The 12,507-nt window shown below is 44.8% G+C and overlaps 1 protein-coding gene across 1 annotated transcript in view; it reads left to right on the top strand.

Moving 5' to 3' along the window:
* KCNK13 (potassium channel, subfamily K, member 13) overlaps window positions 1–11,961 on the top strand; it is a 90,967-nt gene extending 79,006 nt beyond the window's left edge. Inside the window, exon 2 of the mRNA XM_008583832.1 lies at window positions 10,310–11,961. Within this exon, the coding sequence (XP_008582054.1) occupies window positions 10,310–11,196 (887 nt within the window). The 3' untranslated portion in view covers window positions 11,197–11,961. The remainder of the gene's footprint in view (window positions 1–10,309) is intronic.
* The last annotated feature ends 546 nt before the right edge of the window (window positions 11,962–12,507 follow it).

Raw genomic sequence — 12,507 nt, 5'->3', positions numbered from 1 at the left:
TGTTGCTTTTGCCCCAGAAGTATCGTATCTTTACTTGGTTTTGGTGGGGAAATTGGGGGGCCCTGCTTTAGAATCTTCCCCAGGCAGACATGGGTTTTGTTCCTTCCACAAGCCCACCCTGCCTGCCCCAGGGCACCGACCCTAGCATGTTGCTTTTGCCCCAGAAGTATCGTATCTTTACTTGGTTTTGGTGGGGAAATTGGGGGGCACTGCTTTAGAATCTTCCCCAGGCAGACATGGGTTTTGTTCCTTCCACAAGCCCACCCTGCCTGCCCCAGGGCACCGACCCTAGATAGCGGCTGGTTACTGAGTGGGACCTGTAGTCCTTGCCTCGGAGTCACTATGGGAACTGGCTTAAAATGCAGATGTTCTGGCCCCACTTGACCTCCTGAATCAGGATATCTGGGGGAGAGGTCTGGAAATACCAGTTTTAACTAGCTCCTCAGGAAATTTTCAGCCATACTAAAAAAAAAGTTCAGGACCCCTGTCCTAGGTCATCTTAGTTTCCCTCTACCTTATTCACCTCTCAGTTAATTTCTGTATTGTAAATAAATGTCTAATCAGACTTCCTGGCGTTGGCAGTTTTCCACCCATCTTTTATGTCATCAGCAGGTGACTCAGAAAAGGGACTTGGTTTTATAAACTAGCTTTTGTGGGTTTTAATCTTGTGTGTTGTTTCTAGTATGTACTTTGTTTCCTGGACAGGGTTTGAAGCTCCTGGAGGGTACAGATTATCTTTTAATTCCTCCCCACCACCACCACCCTGCCACCTCGCCATGCTTAGTACACTGTTTGAAGCCTAGTACTAAAATACTGACTTATTTCGCTGTCGTGGCAACCTTCATCTTCCCATGGCTTTCTCTCTTCCACAGCGAGAAATGGTGATTTCCCAGAGGAAGTAAGTTTTGACTGTGAACACTTGACCCTCGTTTGTTAAACCTCTGTCTTTAAGCCTTTCCTTTAGGAGACTCGCAGAACTTTACCCACAGATGTGCTGTGGGCGGTCCATGCAGTACACACAGCTCCCCACCTCTTTACCTAGGATGCATCCCTCTTCACAAACCCCCTTGAACACCTGTCCTTAGGTACTTACCTGTCCCAGTTTCTCATCACCGTGCGTTTCCTTCAAGGGACCCTCATGACAACCCTGGCATTCCCAAAAGTGTTTTCTTTTAATTACTAACATGCTGTACTTTCTTTCTCTATGTGGGTGGATCCAATCTTCCAAACATTTCACATAAAGAGGTAAGACCGGAGTTTACCTCTATGACCATCTGGTAAATATAAGTTCACTTGTGTAGTCATGTCACCTGTGCCTATAGCTCATTTCCAGCTAGGGGAGGAAGAGGCGGGCTGAATGCCAGCACGCAGGCAGGATTGAGGGGCTTGCCATGCCCCGCCCGGGGCGGCTCTTCCCTGCAGGACTGAGGCTGTGACTTATTAGGCTCCTACAGGAGCCCCAGGGCACATTGATAGACTATGAAGGAAAACCCACAGAGGCCAGAGAAGGCTAGTCTCACACCCCATTTTTCCTCCTGGGTAGTTTTCTGTTGGTGTTTATGAGGAAAAAACTATGCCAGAGGAGAGACATTCTTAGCTTGACTTGAATCAGTACTAGCGACTGCTTTTTGTATCTGTATAAGGAAGTTCATGGTGAACAGAAACATGGTGCGATGTGAGCTCCATGGAGACAAAACTAACTTCTGTTTATGGCATCATTCTGTCTTGCAGAAAGTAGTGGACAGTGTTCTGGATGGGGAAAGAGTTACTTTAACAAGGATTAGAACGACCTGAAAAAGGATTGTGAGTCGTCACCTTGTACCTTTGCCTTAGATTTATAGGTGTGCAGGAGTAACTCAAGTGTGAGGCAAACAGAAACTGTAAATTTCCTGCAGAGCATGTCAGCCTTGGTGCACAACTCTAGCTTCCAATTATAGGCTTCGAGCCCTGGTTTGTCACATTTATATCCTGACGGGGTGTCAACATGAGCACTTTCTGGTGTTGCTGTATTGTGTGAGTGATCACTTACAACAAAACACTTCAGTATAAACAGGTAAGAGTGTGTTTGTGTAAGTTCACTTCAATTTATACCCTAGAGGCAATTAGCCAACAAAAGAAGTGTCTCTTCTAGAATCTATTCTCAAGAGGTTACTATTAAGCACGATAAATATTGTCATGAGAATCTACACCATAGAGTGTATTGGCCCGGGTTAAAAATGTTAGAAATAATCCTCAAGCAGAGAAATAAGTGCTGTGTAAGGTATAAGGTTGGCCAAACAGAGAGTATGAAACCCACTGCCCTTGCATGACAGAGGCAGTAAATTCACCCAGCAGACCCTTCAAAGCAGCACTCAGGGCCTAAAGCTTTATTGTTTCTCAGCCACCTAGAAATCAATAAGAACAAAAGAAATGGCCAAAATGAGTAAACAGGTACTAAAGAGGATATAAAAATGATCTTGAAACATATAAAAAGATGCTCAACTTCATTGGACATCAAGGAAATGCAAATTAAAACCACCAGGCATCCACCAGAATGTTAAAATGAATATTGACAAGAATCTGAAGACGGTGTACTGAGACTCTCCAGCACCGCTGCGGGGAGAGTAAATGGGAACGTCTGCTTTGCTCCTGTCTCATGAGTCATCCATCCCACTCTTAAGTATGTGTATCCAGGAGAAATGTGCACATACACTCTCCAAAAGCCCCGTACAGAAACGTTTGTGGGAACACTGCTCACACAGCCCAGCGCTGGAAACAACCCAGATGTGTATGGACAGTGGAACGCCTCCTCCTCCCCTGCCTCCTCACCCCGTTGGTGGCTGATCCCAACCTGCTTGGTTAGCAACTTGAACTTCCATTACATTCCACATCCCTCCTAGGCCTCCCCTTGGAGCTCCTTTACGTCCCCTACACCCAATTATCAAGGAAGAATGGAGGCAGGGTCTGAAGTAGAGGGAAAGAGATGCCTGTTGAAAATTGCAAGTCTCAGAGTGAAGATGTTTCATTACCCATTGCCATGTAGCAAACCTCCCCGGGGCAGTGGCTTAAACACGCATGGACATTTCTCACAATTCTGAGAATTTCCTGGACACAGCTGGTGGTCTTTGGCTCCCGCAGTGTCAACTGCTGACTGATGCGACTGCATTCAGCAGTGAGCTTGAGTGGGGCATGTCCATGGTGGCTTTCCTCAATATCTGGCACTTCCTCCAGGGAGGCTGGAATGGCTGCTGGTGGGCTGGGCCTCTCTGTCCCGATGAGGGGTCCAGAGAGAGGAAGCCGATGCTACTGGGCTGCCTGTAGCCTGAGCCTGGAACTGGTACAGTATCACTCCCACCACGTTCTGTTGTCAGAGCAAGTCTCAAGGTCATCCAAGACCAAGGGGAGGGAAAACAGGCTTCGTCTCCTCATGGGAGGAGTGGCAAGTGCTTACAGGCATGGGAGCAATCTGTTCAAAATCGTCTCTGGAAATAACTTACCACAGGTGACAAGAGGAGAGGAGAGGTCTGCATGGGGAATGGGGTACCCAGATTCAGCCAGGTCACCACCCCTTGTGAAGGTCACCTGCCGTATTGGTGCCTTGCTTTCCCCACCTGTGACATGAAAAGCTTGGACTAGAAAGCTGCAAAGTCCTTCCCAGTTCCAACAATGGTGGTTCCATAATCCAAGTAAATACAGTGTGCCTGGTGAGGACCCAGAGTCTCCCGCTGACCCTGACTCCCCAGCCCACAAATCCCCCACCCAAGAGTAATCCATAGGGTCCATCCTTGCTTCCCTCTTTCCATCCCAGTTGAAATTGAAGGGTCTTTTACAAAAAAGGCCTGAAAATTCCCATGTGGTTTTATTCCACACAAAGAGGCTTAGAACTTTGAAATCAAAAAGGCCGTGCAAAAGTACACACAAGTCAAGCTTTGATTTCCCAGTGTGCTGAGAAGATGAATCCAGAGGCTTGCTGCTTCTGGGCAGGTGTTTGCCTGCAACTTGACAAGGACTGCCAGAATACTTTCACATATTTTTTTTCAGTTTAATAGTAATGAAAGATATAAAACATTAGGAAACAATTAAATCACCCATATTATCACCACCCTGAAATAACCTGATTAATAATTTTGTGTATTTCCCTTTATGTTTTTTTTTTTTTTTTCTGTGTATGTTTTTGTCAGACATTGTCAGTTCTGGAGTCCATCTCTTCCTCCCAGGGGACTCAGGTAAATCCTGACAAGTCTGAGGAAATCTCTTCTTCCTGTAGACAGTTGGTTTTAGAAGTAGGCATGTGACTTGTACTGGTCAGTGGTATAGAATGGGAATTTTGCCAGGGAGTTTCTGGAAAGGATTCTCTGTTCTCATGAAGACATACAGAGGTAGAGAAAAAACATTTTCTGTCTGTGGACACTGGAGTTGGAGGAGGGGGCACCTGAAGCTGTTGGCATGAAGGCAGCTAGATGACATGTTAGTGGGGCCAGAGCTGGAAAGGTGAATTGGTCTTGGTTCATACATCAAGTTTTAAATCTACCAGATTAACCAATCCTGGGGCTGCCCTATCTCTAAACCTCATGTTCCATGTGATCATATATCCCCTTCATGAATATATCCCCTTCATGAATATACATGCCCTTCATAAACATAATACACCCCCTTCACAAATGGAGCCACCTCTATTTATGATTGCTGTTACTGGCAGCCAAAAGAATTTTAACTGCTGCAGCATATATAGCTATGTAAATATATTTTATAAAGTTTATTCCTTCATCCAACAAATATTTAATGAGGATGTCCCACATGTCAGGCTCGAGTCATTCCGCAGACATGCTTTGAATCTGCTTTTTTCCACCTAACATTTTCTCCAGTCATTAAGAACTCTTTGGATATACAATTTTAATGGCTATTTTATTCAGTCATTTTCCTATTACCTGACATTTAGGTTGTTGGGGATTTTCATTATTAAAAGTAAAGACATGGTGAATATCCATGTGCATAGTTAGTCACAATCTTGATGATTTGGGGGATATATTCCTAAGGAAGGGGGGAGAGAAAAAGATATATTTTAAAGATGTCTGGTACGTATTCCCAATTGCTTTCCAGCTTGTGCCAATTTATTTGTCCCCATACAGCATCTGACAGTTGCCACGGCACATGAGGACACTCTCATAATACACCTAAGGAAGGGGGGAGAGAAAAAGATATATTTTAAAGATGTCTGGTACGTATTCCCAATTGTTTTCCAGCTTGTGCCAATTTATTTGTCCCCATACAGCATCTGACAGTTGCCACGGCACATGAGGACACTCTCATAATACGCAACGCTTCTTCCCCCTCAATTATTTCTAGAAAATATTCTTATTAAAGTGTTCACGATACATTTACCCAACAAATCAATAGCATAAAAAATAGAAAGGGAGACTGTTAACAAAAGATTTAAGAGATACATTAAATGTGTGCACCTTGTTAGGGTCCTCCTTCATACAAATGATCTGTAAAAAGATATTTTTGAGAAATTAGAATGTGGACTGGGTATTTTTGATGTTAAGGAATTAGTGCTAATTTTATTGTGTCATAATGGTACAATGGTTATGTTGGGCAAATAAAGTCCTTGGCAGTTACAGATGCATCTTTATTAATGAATAGTGTGCTATCTGGGATTTACTTTAAAATGCTTCAGCAAGTAAAGGGGTGGGTTGGATAAGAGAAGCATGATTGGCAAAATGTTGATAATTGTGGAAACTGGGAAATGATAGTTCATTATGCCTTTCTCTACCTTTGTGTATGTTTCTCTCTACCTATGTGTACGTTTCTCTCTGCCTTCTTGTATGCTTGAAAAATATCATGATACAAAGCTTTCACATTTTTTACCTTGATTGAGTTTTTGAAAAGAATACGTAGTTGACAGCATACACATTAAAGGCTGGAAGACTGCAGGCCTGCTGTCTCTGCATGGTCTCAATGAAGGGCTCTACTGGGTTTCTACCTGGTAGCTTCATTCTTAGCCCCAAGAACAACAGGGAACCTGGTTTGGCCCCAGAAGCTGCCCTAGAGAGAGGTACAGTCACATTAACAAAGGTCTGAAATGATTTAAAGACTGCCAGCTTCATTGGCCTCCAAACCAGGCTCATGTGCCCTGGGTCTTCGATCAGCTCATCTGCTCCCAGACTTGTGTTGAACACAAATCAGGTGACCCCAGGCCTGAGGCACAGGGAATAAATTACGTCTTGAACAGCTCCACCTGTGACAATCAGTTTCATTGGCGTGCCTATGAAACATAGGAAGATTGAAGTGCATGAGGTGTAACAGGCTTTTAAACTGATTTAATTATATCATTTGTTGAAAGAAACACACTTGTGTTCTTTCAAAAACCTGTGTTTTAGTAAGTGAGAATTGTAGGGCTTTAGCTTCTGATGCCAGCCAATCCCTCCTGATTTTGATACCAGATTTGGTGGCCGCTGTGGTCTGGGAATCTTATAAGAAAGGATGGAACTCTGAACGCTTGGTTAATTTCCTTCCCTCAATTCTGCTTATGGTTTGTACACCCGACAGTAGCCTGCACGCAGTTAGCATAGTCAGGTGAAAAGAGCATTGGCCTGGGAGGGAAGATAATCAAGCCTCATAGCCTTATGGGTTTATCTGCCGGCTTTATGGCTTTAGGCAACCTCCTCAGCTTCCGTAGTCTTCTTTTTCTCATCTGTCAAATGAGACTAGTAGACCAGTAATACCCAGCTCCCCCACATGGGTGTGAGGAGTTGGTGATGAACACACAGCTTGGCAGAGGAAAGGCCTTTGATAATAATGCCTGTGTCCTTTTCCTCCACCCAGAAGGATCCTGAGGGTTATTATTCACAGCCAGAGGTATCCTTAATGCTCAGTATTGTGGGACTCAGAGAAAAGGAAGCTTTTTGTGAAACAGTCTGTATTATTGGCTTACACAATTTCAAGCTCTGAGAGTAGTAAAAGCTACCGAAACATCTCTGCTGCAAACATTAGGTGGTTGTCTCTGTGAACACCACCACTGGTGCCATTTTCTGTTGTTTTTGTTGATTGAAGAGATGGCAGTGATCAATCAAATACAATAGGTAACCAAAACTCACAAGTGTTTTAAAACCAAATACAGAAAAAGACAGAATCTAAAAATTTTAAATCACTGGAACTTGTCACAAAATTACTAGAAGCCTGATTCATTGGGAAAATCAGCTCAAGCCTGTCAGGTGGCTTTAGAACTGCACCTGTACTATCTGTCACTCATCCCAAAGTGAGGCTGCAGTTGGGACCCTGAGGCCAAGATAACTTAATCGTGCTTTTATTTTGGCCTTTCACTCACTGTGGCTTGTTTTGTAGACAGCAGTTTACATGTTCCAGCCCTGGATACTGGGCTCCTTGAGGTTAAGGACCTTGTCCAGGTCATCTTGTGAGGCCGTCTTAGCCCGTTCAGGCTGCTATAACAGAATACCAAACACTGGGCAGCTTATAAACAACAGAAACTCATTTCTCATAGTTCTGGAGGCTGGGAAGTCCACGATCGAGGCACCAGCATATTTGGTCTCTGGTGAGAGCCTGTTCTCCATAGATACCACCTTCTTTCTGTGTCCTCACATGGTGGAAGGTACGAAGGAGTTCTCCAGGGTCCCTTTTATAAGGGCACTAATCTCATTCATGAGCACTTCACCCCCTTGACCTAATCGCCTCCCAAAAGCTCCACCTCCCAATACCACCACCTTGGGGGTGAGGGATCTCAACATATGAATTTGGGGGGATATAAACATTCAGACCATAACAGTGAACTTAACAGGTGCTCAATAAATTATAACAAGTCCTGTTGCTCTGCTTTCCAAGAGTAAAATAACAGTCACCTCTGGGACTAGGGAGGAATATACATGAGATTGCTTGGAAGTGCCCCCCTCCCACACATCCGTCTTATTGTTTCTGAACCTTCCCCATTTTCACTGACTTTATCCAGTTTCTGGAATACTATCAGGTCAATAAATGGCCCCATGTAAATGTTTCCCCCATCCTTTTGTGAATTGTCTCAGTTCTCTGTTTTCAGTGACTACAGCAGCAATACTCTCTGGTCTTACAGCTTTGGGGCAGGCGGCTCCAGCTTTCATTTTTCTCTCTTCTTAGTGGGGAAACAATTGATTGCAAGCTTTCCTGGTTCCAGAAAGTGACTGAGTCAGTGGAGGTGACCACAGCTTCCTTAGATAATCAGGACATCTTGGTTAATACTTGGTGTTCTTTTGGTCTGGGTAGAAAAAGACATTGTTCTTTATTAAATTCAATGAAGTTGAGCTAAACTTCAAAACAAGCTGGACTAAACTCGGCTCAGTCATTAAACTTAATGCTCTTGAGTCATTAAACTCATTCTCCACTACTTCAACTACCTTATTTCAGCTTCAGCTTGAAGATAAATGGTACTAATAAAGAGAAAATACAACAAAGACAAAGTAGTTATTCACATAATGAAGATATCTCATAAATAAGAATCCACACTGCCAAGAGGAGTGAGGGGCTTGCTGAGGGGCTTTAGTTTTGAAAACAAGAGATCCCAGAGAAGAGATGATGGTACGATTTTCTCTCTACCAAATGACGAACTCTCAGTGGAATTATTTCCTGTCACTCAATCCTTCCTTACCAAATCATCCTGTCTGTTCCACTCCATCCCATCCAGCCAAAAACCTAAACTCAGTGTTTGCCTCTAGTCTCAAGGTTACATGCCATTAATTTTCTACTGAAATGCGGTTCCTTGTGTGCTAAAAAAGGAAAATTGAATTTAGTTGGAAAACTAAATGGTAACACAGTCTGCACATCCAGGTGTTGGGGAAAGGAGGCCCCGTGGCTTGACCTGAGCAGAGCAGTAGGTCATAATCCCAGAAGCCCACACATTTTGAGGTCTGATCTGACCACTTCCTGGGGGTGCACTGAGAGGTTGCCACTGTCTGAGCTGCAACAATGAGCAAAAGTATTGGCTTGGGAACAAGTGGGGTATTATCAGGAAAGAGGATAAGAGGTAAGTCCTTGTGATCCCAACAATGGGACCCAAGTTAGGAAACTGAACTTGAAGATAAAGAAGTAATGGAAAGAAGGTCATTTGATTTGAATAAGAAACTGAACCCAGGGAGGCATACTCACTTCTTAGTGGTGTTTGCATTCAGAGTGGCTCTGATGCCAGTCCCCTCCACAGACCAGCCTTCTCCTGCTTACTGAACCATTTGCTTGGAAGGAGTCCACCTGCCTCCAGTGCGGGTGGGCTGAGCCTCATTACCCCTTAGTGAGAAATATGAGTGTATCAGTGCTCTCTTTTCTATTTCCGTTTTTCTTAGTGATATCCATTGTCCCACAGTGTGTACTCTCAGCAGCATCCCTGTGTGCATAGGCAGAAAGGAAAGAAGGTGAACACTGTGAACAGTAAGAAGCAAAGGCAAGAGAAACATTTTACATTTTATGAGCCATAATATCCAGTACCTCTGTTGTCATTCCAAAAGCACGTAGTATGTATTTGACAAATTTTATTTAAAGGATGGGAAAATCTTGGGCAAACTTCTCATTTGTACACATGCTGGCATCTACTGTTTCTCTGCCTGGAACATAAACACACACACACACACACACCCATCACCCCCAACCTTACCAGCACTCACATACACCCTTTTCCTTACTGCCTAACTCCTCTTTGGCTTTCAGGCCTCCCTGGGTAATCTTCCCAGAGCCCCAAGTCTGAGATGGATTCCCCTCTTAGCAGCTCCCAGAGAACCCTGTACTTCTCCAGTACGCTTAGCACACAATACTGTGACCATATCACTGGACTAGAGCTCCGTGAGTGCAGAGACCAGATCTGTCCTTCCCACAGTTCTATCTTCAGTTCAATAAGTGTTTGTAAACTAAATGAATTCTGATGAATCTGTATAAGCCTTTTCTTTGTAAGAGCCTTTGCTTATCTCTCTGAACAAGGTCTGTTGAATACAGTTGTTCAGGTTGTGTACTGTACAAGGACATCTAGCAAAGAGTTTGAGAAGGGAGGTTACAATTCTGCCTACATTCTCAACACCAAGCCATTTTTTGCTGGCTGTAACCACCCACAGAAAAAGGTGGCTTTTTTTCTCATTCGCACAATAGCACCACATGGGCTTTCAGTTGCCCAACTCTGAACAAAAACTAGTTTGTTCAAAAGGAGATGGGAATTCTCCAGCTCTTTTCTAGGAAGGCTAGGACCGAGTGACTTATGAAGCTTTCTTTAGGTCCTCTGCCTGCCATCACAGCCAAGTTCCAGACCCCATTCACAGCAAAGGCCTCTCTCACCCTTCTCTCCTCTGATTTTTGTCTCCTGCAGGATTTGGGATGACAACTCCAGCGACAGTAGGAGGAAAGATCTTCCTGATCTTTTACGGCCTCATTGGCTGCTCAAGCACCATCTTGTTCTTCAACCTCTTCCTGGAGCGCCTGATCACCGTCATCGCCTACATCATGAAATCGTGCCACCAGCGGCAGCTCCGGAGACGAGGGGCCCTGCCCCAGGAGAACCTAAAGGACCCGAGAAAGTGTGAGGCCGACAGCCTGGCTGGCTGGAAGCCGTCCGTGTACTATGTCATGCTGATCCTGTGCACGGCCTCCGTCCTCATCTCCTGCTCTGCCTCGGCCATGTACACCCCCATCGAAGGGTGGAGCTACTTTGACTCGCTCTACTTCTGTTTTGTGGCTTTCAGCACCATCGGCTTCGGGGACCTTGTCAGCAGCCAGAACATCCAGTACGAGAGCCAAGGCCTCTATCGCTTCGCCAACTTTGTCTTCATCCTCATGGGTGTCTGCTGCATCTACTCCTTGTTCAACATCATCTCCATCCTTATCAAACAGTCCGTGAACTGGATCCTGAGGAAGATGGATGGCAGGTGCTGCCGACAGTGCCAAAGGAGACTCTGGCCGTCCCGGAGGAACGCGGTGATGCCAGGCAACGTCCAGAAGCAGGGCAACATCTCCATAGAAACGGATGGGGTGGTGGAGAGTGACACGGACGGGCGCCGTCTCTCGGGGGAGATGATCTCCATGAAGGACTTCTTGGCAGCCAACAAGGTCTCGCTAGCCATCCTCCAGAAGCAGCTGTCGGAAACGGCCAATGGCTGTCCCCACCAGGCCAGCTCCCGGGAGGATGAGTTCTCCGCGGGGGTAGGAGCCTTTGCAATAATGAACAACAGGTTGGCAGAGACGAGTGGGGACAGGTAGACACGAGGAGCAGATGCCGGGCCTGGAGGCCTGGAGCAGAGTGGAGGATGAAGAACCAGCATCCAAAGGACAAGCTCAGCTCCGCGCCCGGCTGGGTTCATTCTGGAGCTGGTCCTGTTAGTCTCCTCAAGCCCAGCTTTAGAAATCTAATCTTGGCTCCAGCCAACAGCCACCTTCCAGGGCTGGGGGAACCAGAAGCCACAAGGCCTTTCTCTTTATCTTTATTCCTTAAGTTTAAATTCAGTCTTTTAAAAATGAATCATGAAAGCAGCAGCAGACATGGCATTGTTTCTAGACTGGTGTTGCTTCAGCATTTTAACTGCCTAAGGCAGAGAGAAAGGTTTCACTTAAGCCTTGATTCCCTGCTGCTCTATTCTTCATTTGGAAATGAAAATCCCGAGGACCCTCATTTTTCCCTGGAACTCTGAATGGCTGAAGTAAAAAAGGGGGGCGGGTGAGGTGTTCATGAATGTGTCTGGGCTTTCTTTTTATCAGGCTTCTTTCAGAGCGGATTCGTCAGTGGTGCCATGAAAAGGAAAGTATCTGTTCTACTCTGTACCTGCTTCTCTGGTTTTTGTTTTCCCTTTCTTTTAAGATCTTAATGCCTGACTAAGCTGTCTGTGGGACCTCAATGTGATAAGAAAACTAAACTCAACTTCAGGCCTTTAAACTGCAGCAAGGACGTGGGGGAGGGTGGGGGAGGGGAGAGGCTCCTTTTGTAACTAAAGAGCGTAGCTTAACATTTTCTCTTCGAATGGTCACATAGACCATTTCATTTCTACCAGGGCTTAGGGCCCATTGCAAAGATAAGGACTATTTATTAGAACTGAAAACTTAATAAATCCTTATTAATTAAGATTCCATGAGTGATCATTATGGACAGTGGAAGGCAAGCACCTAATTAAACAGGCATTGATTGCCCTCAGAGAAAAAGGAAATGAGAAATTGACCTTTAGGGATGTGAACATCATCTTGGAGTCTTGACTGGAGGAATGTTCTAGGCCAGATAATGAAATTTGGCCTTTTTTTTTCTAGTCCATTTCTGACTTCTGGGGCTGTAACAAATCTAGATACACAGCTTCCCATGCAGCTGAAACTTCCATACTAGAACGAAGTCTGTTGACCTTCTTTGTATATGTAAGAAAGTACATTTGGGGGGATGACAGCAGCACTGTGAACATCATCTTGGAGTCTTGACTGGAGGAATGTTCTAGGCCAGATAATGAAATTTGGCTTTTTTTTTCTAGTCCATTTCTGACTTCTGGGGCTGTAACAAGTCTAGATACACAGCTTCCCATGCAGCTGAAACTT

The sequence above is a fragment of the Galeopterus variegatus genome, unplaced genomic scaffold, assembly GCF_000696425.1.
Source record: "Galeopterus variegatus unplaced genomic scaffold, G_variegatus-3.0.2 Scaffold3058, whole genome shotgun sequence".
Lineage (NCBI taxonomy): Eukaryota > Metazoa > Chordata > Mammalia > Dermoptera > Cynocephalidae > Galeopterus > Galeopterus variegatus.
This window is presented reverse-complemented; position numbering and strand designations above follow the sequence as displayed.